The sequence below is a fragment of the Trichomycterus rosablanca genome, chromosome 9, assembly GCF_030014385.1.
Source record: "Trichomycterus rosablanca isolate fTriRos1 chromosome 9, fTriRos1.hap1, whole genome shotgun sequence".
Lineage (NCBI taxonomy): Eukaryota > Metazoa > Chordata > Actinopteri > Siluriformes > Trichomycteridae > Trichomycterus > Trichomycterus rosablanca.
The window spans coordinates 3,532,557-3,550,815 of NC_085996.1; the positions used below are offsets into that span (position 1 = coordinate 3,532,557).

The window sequence follows — 18,259 nt, forward strand, 5'->3', positions numbered from 1 at the left end:
TGGGGTCACTTACAGCTGCCGCTGCAATATGATATCTTTGGGAATGGGGTTAGGCACCGTGACTGGCCAGCAGAGGGTGTTGCTGCAGCGCTTGACCACTGTCCCTTCCACTTACAGACACCCAGCCAGTCGTGTGCCTGTGCAGCCACCTTGGCCGGTCAGTAGCACAGCTGAGATTCGAACTTTGATCTCAAAGTTATATAATGCTTTATGCTTATTAAAAATGATGCTTTTTGTTGTTTGCAGTATAATTACTGATTTATTTTCCTGATTACAGTTGACTTATTTTAAAATGTCTGCAAATTATATTAAAATAAAGTGTTTTTCATTATTCAGTTTGTAGTTTTTGTTGTTCATACACTTCATCATTTATGTTCAACAGGTAGATCAGTTCTAACAGTGACAAGCTGTAGCTCTCGTACCACAGACAGACTGTTGACATCACTTCATTGTTGATGTCACGTTGGTTTACACAATTATTAGTATTGTTACCGGTCGTCTGGGTGCCCCTTAGCAGGCACAATCGGCAGTGCAGGCGGTGCAGCGGACAAAATCAGTCGCTAATCTGCTGGGTGAGAGAAGACGGGACTATAAAAAGTGGACGGGGTCTTCAATGCTGTGTAAGCACCCCGGTTAGTAGTCCACAGCACCAATCCTGCTCCTCACTGGTAATTCTTTCCAAAAACAACAGTGTGTTTTTGTGGTTAAAGTATGCATTACAGTAATTCACTCACAGGAAAAAAAATACCATTAAATACTCTGTGGTCGAAACTATATGGACATTTGATCATGAGCATGTTGGTCATTTTTTTTCAAAACCAACGTTAGTATGTGGTGCCCCTCCATGATTTTGGAGTTTGTGAGAATTGGAGCACATTTTATTAAAAGAGCGCATTTATGTCTTGCACACAGTGTCCGGGCATGGTGCCTGACCCACTGTGACTCTGACAATGAAAAGAAGATATACTTTATTTGTCATATATACGTATACAGTTGTACAGGGAGCTGGGGTCAGAGCGCAGGGTCAGCCATCATACAGCACCCCTGGAGCAGACAGGGTTAAGGGCCTTGCTCAAGGACCCAACAGTGGCTGAATAGCAGAGCCTGGATTTGAACCACCAATCTTCCGGTTGATAGTCCAAAGCTCTACCCACTAGGCTACCACTGTCCCTCAAACAGTTGTCCCTAAAGCAGTTGAAGGTCTGAATAAAGAAATGAATGAAGGTTCCATGTTGGTTTCTCCTCCCACACGTGACGAGTCCTGACACGAGTCTGAAGTTCGTCTCTCTGTGTGACATTTTTTACCTTTATTCTATCTGACACAATCAGGAGCAGGGCATTTCCTCTTTGCTCTACAGTCTGATCTCCGCCAGGTAAGAACGTTTAATATTCACGCTGCTGATGTGAGAAATGCTTTTCTTTATTACGGCTGCAAAATGAAACATTTATTATTGTTAATTTATTACGTGTTAATAATAATTTATTAACACTGTCGTGTAAAATATGCTTAAACTAATATAATGAATAAATGTGTTACTAAACTGAAAGTGAAAGTTTATATCTTGCACCAAAAACACGATTCTTATCTACATTTTCGGCATTTAGCAGACACTTTTATCCAAAGCGACTCACAATTATGACCTGAACATGATTTTGAGCAGTTGAGGTTAATGGTCTTGCTCAGGGGCCCAACAGTGGCAACTTAGCAGTGGTGGGGCTTGAACCGGCAACCTTCTGATTACTAGTCCAGTACCTTAACCACTGAGCTATCACTGCCCCTGAAGATAAAATTCTGGACTATTAATGTGCATCTCCTTATATTCAGTGATTCATTTATTTATGTAACTATTCATTTGTTAGTTATGATGCTGTATATCACAGTGTTATTAGAAAGAAACCATGTAAACAGGAAACACTGATCTAAAAGCACTGATCTAATGTAAAAGAATATTGCTGAACTGTGATAATAACATGAATTACAGCCCTAAGTGGAGAAAAAGACATATTTTGTTTATACTGACGCCATTTCTACCCAACAGTTACATTCATGTAATAAACAATGAACAAAATTATTATTTTTTGTGGCAGAGTGGCGCAAAGGGTAGTGCTGTTGCGTCACAGCAAGAAAGTCCTGGGTTCGATTTCTTAGCAGGCTGGGTGAGCAGGGGTCAGTGTGGGTTTCCATCAGGTTCTCCGGGTTTTCTCTCACACACGCAAAAACAACTGGAGCTGCAAAATTTACTCGTGTGTGTGTGTGTGTGTTCTGTGATGGACTGGCGACCTGTCCAGGGTGTTTCCTGCCATTTGCCCAGTGAATTAGTATTTTGCATAGAAAATAGGACAATCTGATTTTTTTGCTGTTCTCACTCTTTAACGGTTCTAACAGGCACATCAGTTATACATCAATAACATCAAATAAATAAAATATTCTCATATTTATAGCAACAGTATGGTGAAGGGCCTTTCCTTTATTTCTGTGCACAAACAGCCATTTTCAAACAGTGTTTTAGTTTGTAAACCTAATCACTCTTTTTTGTCTTCAACATGCCGTGCCAACATCTGAGGGCGTGTCAGGCTGTAGAGGAACAAGAACGTTCTCTTATCACAAATAGTTGATCCATACTGCCTGTACATCTGTAACAGCTGCACAAATCCTCACAGGTAATCTATGCACTCCTTCGGCTTCTTGCTCATGTTTACTCCAGCCGTGCATTGTGCAGCGCCCCGTCTGCTGGTGACACATCCTCGGGTCCAATAGCACCGGCGGTTCTCAGAATAGTACAGAGATTCTTAAAAGCCTGAACAGAACCAGTTCACGATTCAGATTTATTTAGATCGAGAGAGTGAGGTCCATCATGACACAGGGCGAGGAGTTTGGTGTGAATGTTGCTGAAGCTCGATTCATGCTGACTTACTCTTAACCAGTTTGACCCACTTAACCATTACAGATGCTTCAATATAAAAAAGTGCACCGACATTGTGGTTGATTTTGAACAGGTGAAGATGGCGTCCCCCGCCGAACGGTTCCTGAAGGTCCACAGGAGTGAAATCGTGGGCCGAGTGAAGAGCGTAAACGGTCTGGCTGATTGTCTGCTTGAGAAGGAAGTGATTTCTAAGGAAGCATTGAATGAGATCAGTAGCCAGAAACCAGAAGAGGAGCAGATGAGGACAGTTTATAAGCATCTGAACAGCAGTAAGGCCTATGAATTAACATTAGAATGGCTGAAGAGACACGAGTCTCATGTGATGGAAGATCTGGGTAAGTAGCTTCATGCGGTGTGATTCATCCTGAAGATTAAAAAGATGGAACATTTTCTGAATTCTCAGTTATTCATGTTCTTTTTATTTTAAAGCAGAAAAGACAGAGACTCCGGAACCGAGCCACTCGAGAGTGAGTAACGTGGTGAAAGCTTCGGTTCTGTTTGTAACTCTGGGATTTATAGACATTTAGAATTGTATTAGAGTCACATTTTCTCTCTGGTGAACCCACATAGGAAAAAAGACAGAGAATCCAGAACCATGAAGCCATGGATGAAACAGATTGTGATCTCCAAACATCACCAGGTACTGAGTTCAGAGTATGTTGTGCGCATCTTGCTGCCACTTCTCATCTGCTTTTCGTCTTTTCTCTGTTTTTTTCCCAGTTTCTCTTTCACTGTTTGAAATCAGAGAATTGCACTGGCTTTCAATCACATCATGCATCAAATTCAAAATTCTGTTTCTTACATTTAAAGCTCTCCATGGTCTGGCCCCAGCTTTTGTTTAAGAGCTCTTACACCCCTACACTCCCTCTCGCTCCTTAAGGTCCTCCGGTGGAAGGTTCCTCTCTACGCCTCTGACTAAACTGTCCTCAAGGGTGGCAGATCTTTCAGTGCTGTTGCTCCTAAGCCCTGAAACTCTCCACCCCAAGATTGTTCTTATATCACTTTTTTAAATCTCTAGACTTTTCTTTTTAGTCAGTATTTTGGTTTTTCCCTCTACTGTAAAGTGACCTTGAGACTGTGAAAGGTGCTATATAATCAAAACATTATTATTATTACTATTATTATTACTGTTATTATTATTATTACTTTTGAAGATTTCTGTCGATTGTAGTCGGATGTGGAATTAAATTGCTGCAATTCTGACATTTAAGATTTTTTATTAGTAAATGTTTTACATTAATTGGTAAACACACACATTGACATTTTTGTTAATTTGATCTTTAATGATTAATTGTTTAAATGCTCTACCAAGTCAGGAAATGTAAGTGTATTTTATTAACAACAACTTTGTGTGGTTTTGAAACAGATCTCAAGACCTTATCCACCATGGCCAAACTGGACGACTGGGTCTCTGATCCTAAAATCAGTGAAAAACTGGTTAATGACCTGAAGGAGAAGCTTGCTCAGGGTGAAATGGAGGGTTTGGAGGATTATCTGAAGGACATAAAGCTGAAAAAGAGTCTGTGTCTCACTGCTAAAGAGATCAACGAGATCAGACAGAGAAAAGATCTTCGTTCATTTCTTACAGACGTTAAAGGAGCCAAATTTCCTAAAAATACACTTGACCACTTTTTTGAGAAGGTCAGAAGTAAGGCCTCAACAGCCAAGAAAAAGCCTGAACAGTACAGTAATTACGACGACTCCATAAACCATAATGCAGATGATTTGAACAGCAGTGGATACGGATCTTCATGCAGCTCAAGTTTTAATAGCAGAGTGTTTCCTCACACTGTGTTCCCAAATGAGGACGTGTTCATATGTGAAGGTGTCACTGATGTCAGTCACACACACAACATGGAGGTCACGGATTACGAGTCCAAAAGCGCAGACCTAGACTTCAAAGCGGACGTTCCACACCCAACAGAAAACGCAGATCAGATTCAGCAAGCTGTCAGAAGCAGTGGAGGAACCAGGGAATTAAAAGAAAAGCAGGAAATGGACGACACTGACTGTCCTCCTCAAACATCCTCTCAAAACCTTTTTTAATGTTCCTCTGTTTGCCAAAAAGAGCAAGTTGTCCAGCTACAGTCCAAGCTACAGGACAAAGTCGATACCTCATTTGAAGAAAGAGCGGTGGTCTGGTTGTGGAAGGTTTGGAGCCAGAAGATAAGCAGCAGAGCAGTTACAATCATGGAGATGATTTTGATGAGCCGGATGGACCACAAGGAATGATCATTTTTCCAAAGCTTGAAGACGTTCCCCCTAGTACTTGGAGCCGAGACCTTCAACTACAGTCCGCAGATGGTGGACGGCTAGAAAAACGCACGGACACACTAAGGAACACGGGTGAAGAGCTTAAGAAAGCCAACTGCTCCAACATGTCTTCATTAAAGAACCCAAAACCAAAAAGAGAGAAGAGGAGGAACGTGGAAGGACAGCCGAACAGAAGAATCGAGCAGTACGGCACTGTGCTTTGTAACTGGTTAATGAATCAATGCAGCGGCAGTGAGGAGGAGTTCAAGAAATTATTCGACCGTATCTCAGTAAAACACGTAGTAGAACACAGCGAGTACCCGTTCTTCATAGCTGAAAACATCACAGTGTTTAAGAACCCACAAACTGGTGAAGAACAGATCATCGTCGTGAAGGATGAGAAGAAGAACTCCACAGAGACCACAAGTCTGATCCATTATCAGATGTTTGTGTGTGACATTCAGAAAACTGTCCTCTTAGGTTCTAAAGAGCCTAAAGAGAAGCAGATCGGCTTTGAGGAGTCCGAGGTTCCTGTAAATCGCTGCCTGAGGAGCATCCTGGAGGTGTTCGCTCCTGCTCTCGCTGTGTTCAAAAATATTCAAAGAAAAGAAAGACTGGACTCGTATCTGAAAACGATCCAAGGGCGGAAAGAAAATCCTCGTTAGTGTATTTGTGGAGGATCAGAGAACAGTACATGGAACAGGAGTTTTGCCTAGGTTACAAACCCAAACTGTCATCTTACGCTGGGAAAATACGTCCATTTGTTCAGATATAATCCAAGATTTTGATTATTTCTCAATATTTTGAGTCTTTAACGTTCACGGCTTCACACTGCAGCCCCGATCATGAATGTTTTTTAATCCATTGTTTTGTTTCCACACTCGTCGACTGGCTGATTAAGGACGTCTGTGCTGAAAATACTCAGAAAAAAAATATTTACTGTTTTTTTATTTCTTTTATTGATTTTTAAAACAATACCTGCACAAAGCTGTAAAATTTCTCCTATTTTTGCATATTTGTCACACAGAAGTTTCAAATCAAACTACTTTTAATATCAGACAGACTGAAAAAATCATTCCAACCTTCTGAGACCGCATTCCAACAGAAGAACATCGTACCAGGGTTTTTAATCACACACGACTCCTACATACAGGAGCAGCCGAAAGAAGAAAAGAAATCTCATTTTTTATGTTTTTTTAGGTTTGACAGGGCAGTGGTAGCTCAGTAGTAAAGGTACTAGATCAAAAGGTCACTGGTTTAAGCCCCACCACTGCCAAGCTGCCACTGTGTACTTTGGTGTCCTGCACAGAAAACTGAAGCTGAACGTTTTAAAGTTTATGTTCCACTAATTCAGTCACTGTATAAGATCAGCTGTTAATATTAATAAAATCCCAAGAATAAAACTGAGCATTTTATCTTTTTTATCACTCATGTCATGATATGATTCCAGTAGTTTTCAGCAGTGTTGGACTTTGCCTCATTATGACGTCCACACACTTTATTATTCCAACCGCAGTGAGGGTCACAAGAACCTCGGTAAACTAACACAGAGCTCCACAATCCAACCACCACAAAGGTAAGTGAAGATTTACCACAGAGATCAGCTTCTAAAATCAAAACTTTGTGTTTTTAAAGCTCTACAGGTTTAATAATGGAGATTATTTACTGTTTTAAGTTTACTTACTTACATCAGACAGATTCTATGTAGTCAAGAGATATGATTAGCTGCAAAATGTACAGTTTCATGTTAAATTTTTCCCTTTTATTTAAGTTTTTTGTGTTGATTCTGTCACTTATTGGAAATAAAAACAAATAAAAAGTATGTGGACGCCTGAAACTAATTATTGACGTTTTTGTTTGGCTTTCTGTAACATTAGTGTGACAAAAATAATGACCAGAGCATGAGAGCAAGTTTAAATAAACCAAGATTTGTTAATTAGATTTAAAAATAGTAAAACTTTAAAGTAAAATAACCCACACCCACGAACTACAGGAAACCTACAGAGAACTTCACACGTGTCTGAAGAGGCAGCGCTGTGTGTAACCGGCAGAGGCCGCCAAATTGCACAGAATTCAATCCTAACTGACACCCTGTGAAGAATCACCTCTATTCTACCTCAGTTCAGTGAAACAACGATTATTTCCATTTTTAAAACTTGCGTGCAATTAAAAAAGTCCAAAGACAAGATTTTTATATAATAAATTTTTATTGTTTTTATGTACCATGGATTCATGGAAAGTTTAGTTTTATTAATTTTTTTTCTCGTTATGTGCAGGATCCAGACTGACGAAGCTATGGGTGCAATAAGTAAGTTCAGAAATATTATAAATATTATAAATAATAAAACTGAGGGGTTCTGCCATGGCTCAAAACTTCTAAACTTTATTCAGAATTGCCAGTCAGTTAAAAAAAAACATTTCTCAAAGCAAGATTGCAAATAATGTGGGTCATTCACCATCTACCCTACATAATATTGTAAAAAGATTCAGGGAACTCACAATCTCAGTCGATGTAGGGCAAGGCTGGAAGCCACTTTTAAATGTACGAGACTTTCATGCCCTCAGATATTGCATGAGAAACAGTCAGTTACTGTTTGCTTTAGTCAATTAAAAATAAATGTTTTATATTGATGGTTTTTCACTATCCAATTTGAAACAGATCTCAGGTCTGTATCCACCACTGCCAAACTGGAAGAATGGGTCTCTGATCCCAGAATCAGCCAAAACCTGATTGATGACCTGAAGGAGAAGCTCGCTCAGGGTATAATGGAGGGTCTGGAGGATTATCTGAAAGACATGAAGCTGAAAAAGAGTCTGTGGGTGTGTTCGAAAACCTAGGGAGCTGCCTTGCTGTCTTACTGTCTACATAGGCAGCTGACTTAGTAGAGAGTATTCTAATAAGTCAGTGACTTAAAAGGCAGGTTATTCGAACGCACTACTTAGATAGCGATAACATCGGGTTTAGCATTTCACGTTTAGCATTTAGCATCTTGCCATTAAAACCAATAAACTGAGGTAGCACAGCACGCTAACGTCAATAACATCTCCCTTCATGTACCGATAACGGTTAAATTTCCTGACAAGCCCGAACTTGCAAATAAAAACACTCGGTACAAGTTTATACAAGTTAAAAATCAGTAATATTTTATTTACGTTTGAAAATAACTCCATTCGTTTCTCCGCCCCGTCAGCCATGAATGCTGGGATTGTCTTGATCACTAAGGCAGCGTCGGAGCTCACTCGTTCTTGAGCCAAAATAACATTGAAATAATAAGATGCCTCAGAAGTGAGGATTTTAAGGCATCTAGGATTTCGAACAGCCTCCTTCTCGGGAGCGCGCACAGGATGACGTAAAATGCTGCCTATGTAGACAGCACACTAGCTTTTCGAACACACCCTGTGTCTCACTGCTGATGACATGGATAAGATTAGAAACAACGATGAACTTGGGTGGTTCCTTGATGTGATGAACGGTACTAAATTCCCTTTAGGTTTACTGGATTTGTTTTTTCAGAAGGACACAGACCTACCGAATCATTTACAGGTGTGTGAGGTGGGAGAATAATAATAATAATACTTTAAATTTATATAGCGCCTTTCAAGATACCCAAGGTCGCTTTACATCGAACAATAAACAGTTCAGTGAGGTACAAAAGAAAACATAGTTAATTGAAGAGATGGGTTTTTAACAGAGATGTAAATTGTGGAAGTGAAGAGACAGAGCGAAGAGAAGAAGGGAGAGCGTTCCACAGAGTGGGGGCAGCCACACTAAATGATCTGCCACCCAAGGTTGACAGCCTAAATCTAGGTGTGGCCAGCAGGCCAGCATTGGAGGACCTGAGTGAACGCCTGGGTTTGTAAGGTGTCAGCAGATGGTAGAGGTAGACCGGGGCAAGTCCATGAAGGGCTTTAAAAGTAAGGAGTAGTATTTTAAATTGGAGGCGTTTATGCACAGGGAGCCAATGCAATTGCTCCAAAACCGGGGTGATATGGTCGTGTTTTCGAGTGGATGTGAGGATCCTGGCCGCAGCATTTTGAATAAGTTGTAGAGGGCGTATCGACTTGTTAGGAAGACCATAGAGCAGTGAGTTGCAATAGTCCAGCCGAGAAGTAACAAAAGCATGGACCAAAAGCTCTGCTGTCTGAGGTGAAATCATGGGGCGAAGACGAGAAATGTTACGTAGGTGGAAGTAAGCAGACTTTGTGATGGAGCGGATGTAGGGCTGAAAAGTTAGGAGAGGGTCGACTGTCACACCAAGGTTCCGTGCAGTAGCAGCAGGAAAAACAGAGGTGTTCCCAATGAGAAGAACAGGGCAAGAGAAAGAGGAAAGTGCAGCTTTCGAGCCAATATACAGAAGCTCAGTTTTATCAGTATTTAATTGAAGATAATTCACCCGCAGCCATAGGATGAGATCTTGAAGACACCTGGAGAGAGCAGTAGGAGGAAAGGGATCAGAGGGCCTAAGGCTAAGATAAATCTGTGTGTCGTCCGTGTAGCAGTGGAATTTTAACCCGTGATTTCGGAAAATTTCACCCAGGGGAGAGATGTATAGAATAAATAGCAATGGTCCAAGGACCGAGCCCTGCGGCACACCCTGATGTATGTATGCATTATTTGAGACATGGCACCCTAGCTGCACAAAATGTTGCCTGTCAGAGAGGTATGATTTAAACCATGCAAGTGGCAGGCCGGAAAGACCAATATTGGACAGTCTGGACAGAAGAATAGTGTGGTTTATAGTATCAAATGCGGCAGTGAGTTCGAGAAGTAGAAGCATAGAGACCAGCCTTTTGTCAGCGAACAGAAGGAGGTCATTTAAAACGCAAAGCAATGCAGTCTCTGTACTATGATATGGACGGAAACCAGATTGAAAATCTTCGAGCAGGTGATTAGAATTTAAGAAATCAAGCAGCTGGGATGCCACGACTCTTTCGACTGCAGCGAGTTTCCATGATGGAGGAACATAGCCAGAAGAAAGTGATAAATTGACCATGTGACAGATAGGGGCAGCAAAAGCAGGCACAGAGGACTGAAGGAGGAAGGTAGGGATTGGGTCTAGACGGGCGGATGTGGTAGACTTTGACTTAGTGATGATTTGTGAAACTTCAGCAAAATCAACTGGTAGGAACAAAGAGAAAAGTTCAGAACCAGGCACCAGCGAAAGATGGGATGGGGCATATGCAGGTGCACCCTGAAGCCCCCTATAGATAGTTGACACCTTGTCACTAAAAAAGTTAAGGAAGGCCTCACACAAACCAGGGGAAGGGACAACTGGGTCACTGGGGGGGCATACTAGTTTTTTGACTGTGGTGAACAGCCGTTTAGGATTTTGACCAGCTTTTTTAAACACCTCAGTGTAGTACAAACAGCGAGCTTTATTTAGGGCCGCTTTATAATCGGCCACGTGGTCCGTAAATGCCAAAAAATGAACCGTGAGGCCAGATTTCTTATAACGCCGCTCTAGGCGCCGACCCAACGTTTTGAGGGCACGAAGCTCGCCGTTGAACCAGGGTGCAGAATGAGAGGAAGGCACAAACCGGGACTTAATCGGTGCCAGGGTGTCAAAAATCCTTGCCAGTGTTGTGTTGTATGATAGTGTAGCCTCATCGAGAGAGTGAAGTAAACAGATGTCATTGAAATGAGACACACTAAGAAGAGTAGACAGGGAAGAGGGATCAGCAGCAGAGAGATTTCAGTATGAACGTAGCAGTTTGGGATGAGACTTGGGAACGGGTAAGGAGGCACAGAAGGAAATAAAGAGGTGATCAGATAGGCCGGTAGAGTGCCCAGAGAATTTACTGACAATCCCATTATTAGAACAGATGACATCTAGAATATGACCATATTTGTGAGTTGGAAAATAAATAAAAAGTTGGAGAAGAACCCTCAGCCAGTAGTTCTGCACCTTCAGCTCTGAACAAGGACAATGAAAAGCTTAGAAGAAAGGAAACACAGCACCGAGTTCTTCTGGATTGGGCAATGAAACTATGTGATGGGAGTGAGAAAGAGTTAAGCAAGGTTCTTGAGAACATCTCAATAAGAAATGTGGTAGAACACAGTGAGTACCCATTTCTTGTAGCAGAAAAAGTCATGGTGTACAACGAACCACTAACTGAAGAACAAAAAAACCTCATGAAGTACAATAAAGTAGAAATTGACAAACAAAAAAATCCTGGTCATCACTGATGAAAAGAGAAACTCGGTCAAAATGATGAATCTGATTAATTATCAGATGTTTTTGTGTGACATTGACACAACAATCATGTTAAGGCCCGAAGAACCTAAAGAGCAGCACATCAAGTATAACGAGACTCTGGTTCCTACCAATCTGTGTCTGAGGTGCATTTTAGAGGTTTTCCTCCCCGCTCTGGCCGTCTTAAAAAAAAAACAGAGAAAAGAGAAGTTTTCACACCAGAAAACAAACGAGTAATAATAAACCTCAGTGATCTCAGTTCATCTCAGTGCACGTGGAACATCATTCTGTTCATTTATTTATGTTTTATAGAGTAAAAGTTTATTTCCTGGATGTGACCTGAAGTAAATGTACAATCTTCAAAACGCTTTGATGATTTTTACTTTTAGTGAAGATGTTCTCTACATTACTCTTTATCACATATGTAACATGATTCATGTGCACAAATGATAAATGTGATATTCTTTTGTTTTCGCCGAGCGAAAATCAGGGCAAAAATCGTGTAGTGTGAACCAGGCATAATATGTAAAAGATAGTGGTGCTAAATTCGGTTCATTTTATGGACTCAGGTTAATCTGAGTCACTCAGTAATGTGATCCGGTTCACTTGAGTCATTTGAGTCACTTGAGTCACTTTACTGACATCTTGATTGCGATTGATTTACTGCATGAAAATGCATCTAGATATCACTTGTCCTCCGTGCTCTTGTCTTCTGTAAATAAATCCTTCTCTCTTAATTCTCTTGTCTCCTCACACTTCTCCTGTCAGTGACAAGTTGACACTTTTTTCTAAGTGGAATCTTGATCATGGGGGAGAGGGGGGTGGACTCACCTAGCAATCAGATGGGTATATTAATGGGTCAAGGGTTCAAGGGGGATGGTCAACAATAAATTGCCATTTTAACTTCACCCAGTCAGGCAGCCACAGTGGCACAAAAACAAACAGTCAATAAATTACCATGGGGGCTATGATACTCCTTAAGTGGTACAGTAATTAAGTAGTCTGTAAGCATTTGCATGTTAATAATAATAATAATAATATAACTATATTTTGTTGTTGTTCTGCTTACAAGGAAATATGCTGCATTACTAATCTACATCACTACTACTGATAATAATAATAATAATAATAATAATAATAATAATAATAATAATAATAATAACGTGCATAAAATCAGCCACATAACGAACACCAGTGTGTTTAACCGCTTGTTTATCAGAATATTTATCTTATTACTGAGATTCACGGACTGGAGTGAAGCCGGTTCAGCCAAATCATCCCGGTGTTTCCGTGAGTCTGATCACTGGTCTTGTGTACTTAACAGCAGCCAGTCAGAGGACTTATAGGATCCAGGTTCATTGACATCTCAGACTCGTGATTCCTGATTCAGTACAAAGATTCGAATCATTAACCCGGGTGATTCAGGAACCACCCAGCTCTAGTTTGCACACACACACACACACACAAACACACACACACACACACACACACACAAGTCCAATTTTTGATAAAACGGGAGAAAGGTACTGAATGTAGCCGAGAAAAAAACTGAAACGTAAGTATCGATCCCATCACGTTGGTATCGATCCGATTCCAGTACCAACGTTGGTATCGATACTATCGATATTTGGATCGATCCACCCACCACTAGTGTGAGAATAATAGAATAAGGAAGTTACTTCTGAGCTCTACAATCCAGCCACCTGAAAGGTAAGTGAAGATTTACCACAAACAACAGCTTCTAAAATCAGAACTTTGTGTTTTTAAAGCTCTACAGGTTTAATAATGAAGATTAATTGGTGTTTTAAGTTTACTTATGTTCACACTACACGACTTTCCAAGTGGTCAGGTCGCTGTACAGTTCTCACTACACGACTGGATCTCTTGTAATCGGGAGTCTTTCAGGTCGGTGTGTATTTTACACTACACGACTGATGGGTGATAGGGGGTTTCACACACTACACCATCTATCACCAACTGGAATCGCAGGCGAGCTTCTCTGCTCTCCCAAACTACGTTCTGTCACAAAAACAAACGTGAGAAGTGACGAGGGGTTTAATGATACCACGTCCAAAAATGCACGTCAACAAGTAGCGAGCGATCAAAGTTTGTGTGCTGATGTGCAGCGTAAAATCAAAGAGAAAAATAAATGAATCTGAGTGGATTTGGCAACACGACCAGCATGGATTGTTCTGTAGTGAGTTGGAGGTTAATAAATATTGTTTGCAATGCAGCGTGGGTGTTTTGTAGAGAACGATAAGGTCAGAAATACTGTAAAGGTTGTGTGTGTGCTGATGTATTCTGATATAAACTATATTACGCCCCTGTCCCACCTGTTTACACTCCTCCCCTGCGTTTCCCCTCACACCGTATTTTGCGTTCCCATTGGCTGTTTGACACAGCACTCATTGCCAGTCGGGCAACTCAGATTCAAATATCTGACATGCTAGATATCTCTCTTCAGTCGTTTGGATCGAGTTGTTGAGTAGTTCACACATAGCGATTGAGAGTCGAGTTTCAATCGCAGAGCGAACGCCGAGTTGCTCCCGAGCGCCGACCAGAAAATCTGGGCAAAAGTCGTGTAGTGTGAACCAGGCATAACTTTCATTAGACGGAAAGTAAAAACTCTGTTTAGTCTAGAAATATGATTAGCTGAAAAGTTTACAGTTTTATGTTTATATTTTCCATGTTCTTAAAGTTTTTTTTGTGTTGATTCTGTCGCTGGAAATAAAACAAATAAAAAGTATGTGGATGCCTGAAACACATTATTGACGATTCTGTTTGGCTTTCTGTGACATTAGTGTGACAAAAATAATGACCAGAGCATGAAAGCAAGTTTAAATAAACCAAGACTTGTTAAATAGATTTAAAAATAGTAAAACTTTAAAGTAAAATACACCCACACACACACACAGGAAATCTACAGAGAACTTCACACGTGTTGGAGGAGGCAGCGCTGCTGTGTAACCGGCGCCAAAGTGCACAGAATTCAATCCTAACTGAGACACTGTGAAGAAAAAACCTCTCTATTACACACACACACACACACACACACACACACACACACACACACACACACACACACACAAATACAAACCCAAGTTAAACCAGAGGGAAAACTGACAATTTTTTTCAATTTTGATAAAAAAAATTTTAAACCTGTGTTCAATTAAAATAGTCCAAAAACAAGATTTGTTTTATGTACCATGGATTCAGAGATTGCGATCTTAGCGCAGGTCCCAAGCCCGGACAGAAATAGGAGGGTTGTATCAGGGTATTTGGGGAAAAACTGTGCCAAGTCTGAGGACCAGATTTTTCCACACTGGGTCATTTGATTTTATATACAGTACAAGACAAGAACTGTATTATTTAAACAAATACGCTAAAATTAAATAAATCAGGAAGGAGCAAATTCTTTTTCATGCTGTATTTATGGTTTAGTCTGTATTTTATTGAATTTTTTTTTTCATTATGTGCAGGATCCAGACTAATGTAGCTATGGCTGCACTAAGTAAGTTCAAAAATATTATAAATATTATAACTGGGGGCTTCTGTCATGGCTCAAAACTTCAAAACTTTATTAGGAATTGCCAGTCAGTACAAAAACAACATTTCTCAAAGCAAGATTGCAAATAATTTGGGTCATTCACCATCTACCCTACATAATATTGTGAAAAGATTCAGTGTATTCTCAGTCTCAGTCCATCGAGGGTCGAGGGTGGAAGTCACTGTTAAATGTACGAAACCTTCAAATGGTTCACCAATCGTCTCACACCTAGTCGCCTTCTAAATCTTTTAATAGTTCATTATATTAATAGATAATTATAAAAACAGCACAAACACTCACAGGTAATCTACCTGCTACACCATTGTGTTAGTACTGTTACTTTTCTCATGCCACGCCCACTGTTTATGACGCATTGCGGCTCCCAATTACTGGTGGAAACGCTACCAGTTCTTTAAAAAGCACCAAGGTTTTAAGAAGCCTGAACCGAACCTGTTCAAGAATCCTTTTGGACAAAATGGGCTATCAGATATCATTGCATGAGAAACAGTCATGATACTGTGATAAATACAGCCACTTAGGCTCGGGAGTACTTCAGAAAATCGCCTCTGCTTTGAGAAATACAACCTGAAACTCTGTTACACAAAGAGAACGCTGTACAGCAATTCTATTCAGAAGTTCTCTGCGCCTCAACTTGTTTCATTTCATGTTTTATTTCTTTAGCTGAAATCATTCAGTGTGACAAACATACAGTAACTGAGACTTTCAAACAGACGGGGGGCCAAAAGGTTCTTACAGCACTGTAGGTGTACATGTGCGTTTATGCCTGGTTCACACTACACGATTTTTGCCCTGATTTTCGTTCGCGACTGGTCAGCGCTAGATTTGCCGGCTCGGGAACAACTCGGCTTTCGTCAAAGCGAGATTTCTAGTATGTCAGATATCTGATCTGAGTTGCCCAACTGGCAGTGAGTGTTGAACAGCCAATAAGAACGCAAGATCTGGTGTGAGGGGAAACGCAGGGGAGGAGTGTAAACAGGTGGTACAGGGGTGTAATATAGTTTATATCAGAATACATCAGCACACACACGAGTTTTACAGTATTTCTGACCTTATTGTTCTCTACAAAACACCCACGCTGCATTGCAAACAATATTTATTAACCTCCAACTCACTATAGAACAATCCATGCTGGTCGTGTTGCCAAATCCACTCAGATTCATTTATTTTTCCTCTTTGATTTTACGCTGCACATCAGCACACAAACTTTGATCGCTCGCTACTTGTTGAGTGTATTTTTGGACGTGGTATCATTAAACCCCTTGTCACTTCTCACGTGTGTTTTCGTGACAAAACGTAGTTTGGGAGACCAGAGAAGTTGGTGATCCAGTTGGTGATAGATGGTGTAGTGTGAAACCCCCTATCACCGATCAGTCCTGTAGTGTGAAATACAGACACACCTGAAAGACTCCCGGTTACAAGAGATCCAGTCATGTAGTGTGAACTGTACAGCGACCTGATAACTCGGAAAGTCGTGTAGTGTGAACTTGGCATTAGTTATCTTACAATAAATGTTTTATGTTGATGATTTTTTTACTATCTGAAAATTGTCTAATTTTAAAACAGATCTCAGGTCTGTATCCACCATGGCCAAACTGGACGAATGGGTCTCTGATCCCAAAAACAGCCAGAATCTGATTGATGACCTGGAGAAGAAGCTCGATCAAGGTGAAATGAAGGCTCTGGAGGATTATCTGAAAAATAAGAAGCTGAAAAAGAGTCTGTGTTTTTATGCTGATGACATGGATAAGATTAAAAACAACGATGAACTTGGGTGGTTCCTTGATGTAATGAACGACACTACATTCCCTTTAAGTTTACTGGATTTGTTTTTTCAGAGGAACACAGACTACAACCCGTCGAATCATTTACAGGCATGTGAGGTGGGAAAAGAACCCCTTAGCCAGTAGTTCTGCACCTTCAGCTACGAACAAGGACAATGAAAAGCTTAGAAGAAAGTGCAGGAGCGAGTTCTTGTGAATTGGGCAATGAAACAATGTGATGGGAGTGAGAAAGAGTTAAACAAGGTTCTTGAGAACATCTCAATTAGAAATATGGTGGAAAACAAAGAGTACCCATTTTTTGTAACTGAAAATGTCATGGTGTACAACAAACCACTAACTGATGAGGAAGAATCAGGAAGTAGGTTCTACAGCCAAGCACGTAGAGAACGTAAAATTCTGGTCATCACTGATGAAAGGAGAAACTCGGTCAAAATGATGAATCTGATTCATTATCAGATGTTTGTGAGCAACATTCACACAACAGTCATGTTAAGTACTAAAGAACCTAAAGAGCAGCACATCAAGTATAACGAGACTCTGGTTCCTACCAATCTGTGTCTGAGGTGCATTTTAGAGGTTTTCCTCCCCGCTCTGGCCGTCTTAAAAAAAATGCAGAGAAAAGAGTTTGTTTTCACAGTTTAAGTTGTTTTTACACCTGAAAACATGTAATAATAAACCTCAGTGATCTCAGTTTATCTCATCATCATTCCCTCCACTCATTTATGTTTTACAGAATAAAAGTTTATTTCCTGGATGTGACCTGAAGTAAATTTTACTTTTAGTGAAGATGTTCTCTACATTATTGTTTATCACATATGTAACATGATTCATGTGCACAAATGATAAATGTGATATTTTCTTTTGTCTTCTTTCAATAAAGTAAAGACACACCGCTCATTATTTACCTGTTCTTGTTGAGAGAAAAGTGGACAGTTCTGGAGAACACATGATTAAAGCACAAATCGGCTTGTTTTACATTCCTCCTCTAGTCATGTGATAGACATGCCCCCATAAGCCAAATCAACCACCCCACCACCCTACTCCACAAAAATTATAACGAGAATGATTTTTTAGGTCCACTGGTCCATGCACTTGTAATGGGCTCAATCAAACTAGCCCATGTAGCGGAATGCTGCTAAAGGACTAAACCATAAATTCAAATAAGCATAAGTGATTCAACTACGGTTCTCTTCCTGCAGAGACTTCCTTCATCAGCCGACAGGTACGCATGTCTCACGTGCTCATGGTGAAGTCTTTGGTTTCAAATCCTTTTTATACGCTTCAATCAGGCTCTAAACCTCCTGGTTCTACCCACTATTCAATCCACTCTAGATAATCATATATTATTTCCCAGTAATAGTTCACCTACAGATTTATACTTCTATAATTACCACTTAGTTATGTAATTTACTGATTAACTGTTATTATTTTTGTTAATTCAATGAACATTATACTGATTTAAAATTTAGTACTGTGAGTTTGATTACCTGGGTGAGAGAAATAATCAACTAACAGACTTTACCTCAACAGAAAGTGACT

General features: G+C 40.3%; 3 protein-coding genes across 7 annotated transcripts in view; 2 read left to right on the forward strand and 1 right to left on the reverse strand.

Moving 5' to 3' along the window:
* LOC134320292 (uncharacterized) overlaps positions 1 to 18,259 on the reverse strand; it is a 150,331-nt gene that overhangs the window by 50,166 nt on the left and 81,906 nt on the right. The window lies entirely within an intron of this gene.
* LOC134320302 (uncharacterized) lies at positions 1,371 to 17,617 on the forward strand. Of its 5 annotated transcripts, none has more exons than XM_063001655.1 (8): positions 1,371 to 2,661; positions 2,998 to 3,259; positions 3,354 to 3,391; positions 3,495 to 3,564; positions 4,291 to 6,753; positions 7,454 to 7,485; positions 7,837 to 14,882; positions 15,600 to 17,617. In XM_063001655.1, the coding sequence occupies exons 2-5, from the start codon at positions 3,004 to 3,006 to the stop codon at positions 4,968 to 4,970; spliced, it is 1,044 nt and encodes a 347-aa protein (XP_062857725.1). In that variant the 5' UTR covers positions 1,371 to 2,661; positions 2,998 to 3,003; the 3' UTR covers positions 4,971 to 6,753; positions 7,454 to 7,485; positions 7,837 to 14,882; positions 15,600 to 17,617. The 5 variants fall into 5 exon arrangements, with proteins under 5 accessions (XP_062857725.1, XP_062857727.1, XP_062857729.1 ...); XM_063001657.1 differs by having other exon boundaries at positions 14,851 to 14,882; XM_063001659.1 differs by having other exon boundaries at positions 14,851 to 14,882; positions 16,503 to 17,617.
* LOC134320430 (dynein axonemal heavy chain 8-like) overlaps positions 16,523 to 18,259 on the forward strand; it is a 28,242-nt gene continuing 26,505 nt past the window's right edge. The window contains exon 1 of the mRNA XM_063001814.1: positions 16,523 to 16,655. Coding sequence (XP_062857884.1) covers positions 16,523 to 16,655 — 133 coding nt within the window. The remainder of the gene's footprint in view (positions 16,656 to 18,259) is intronic.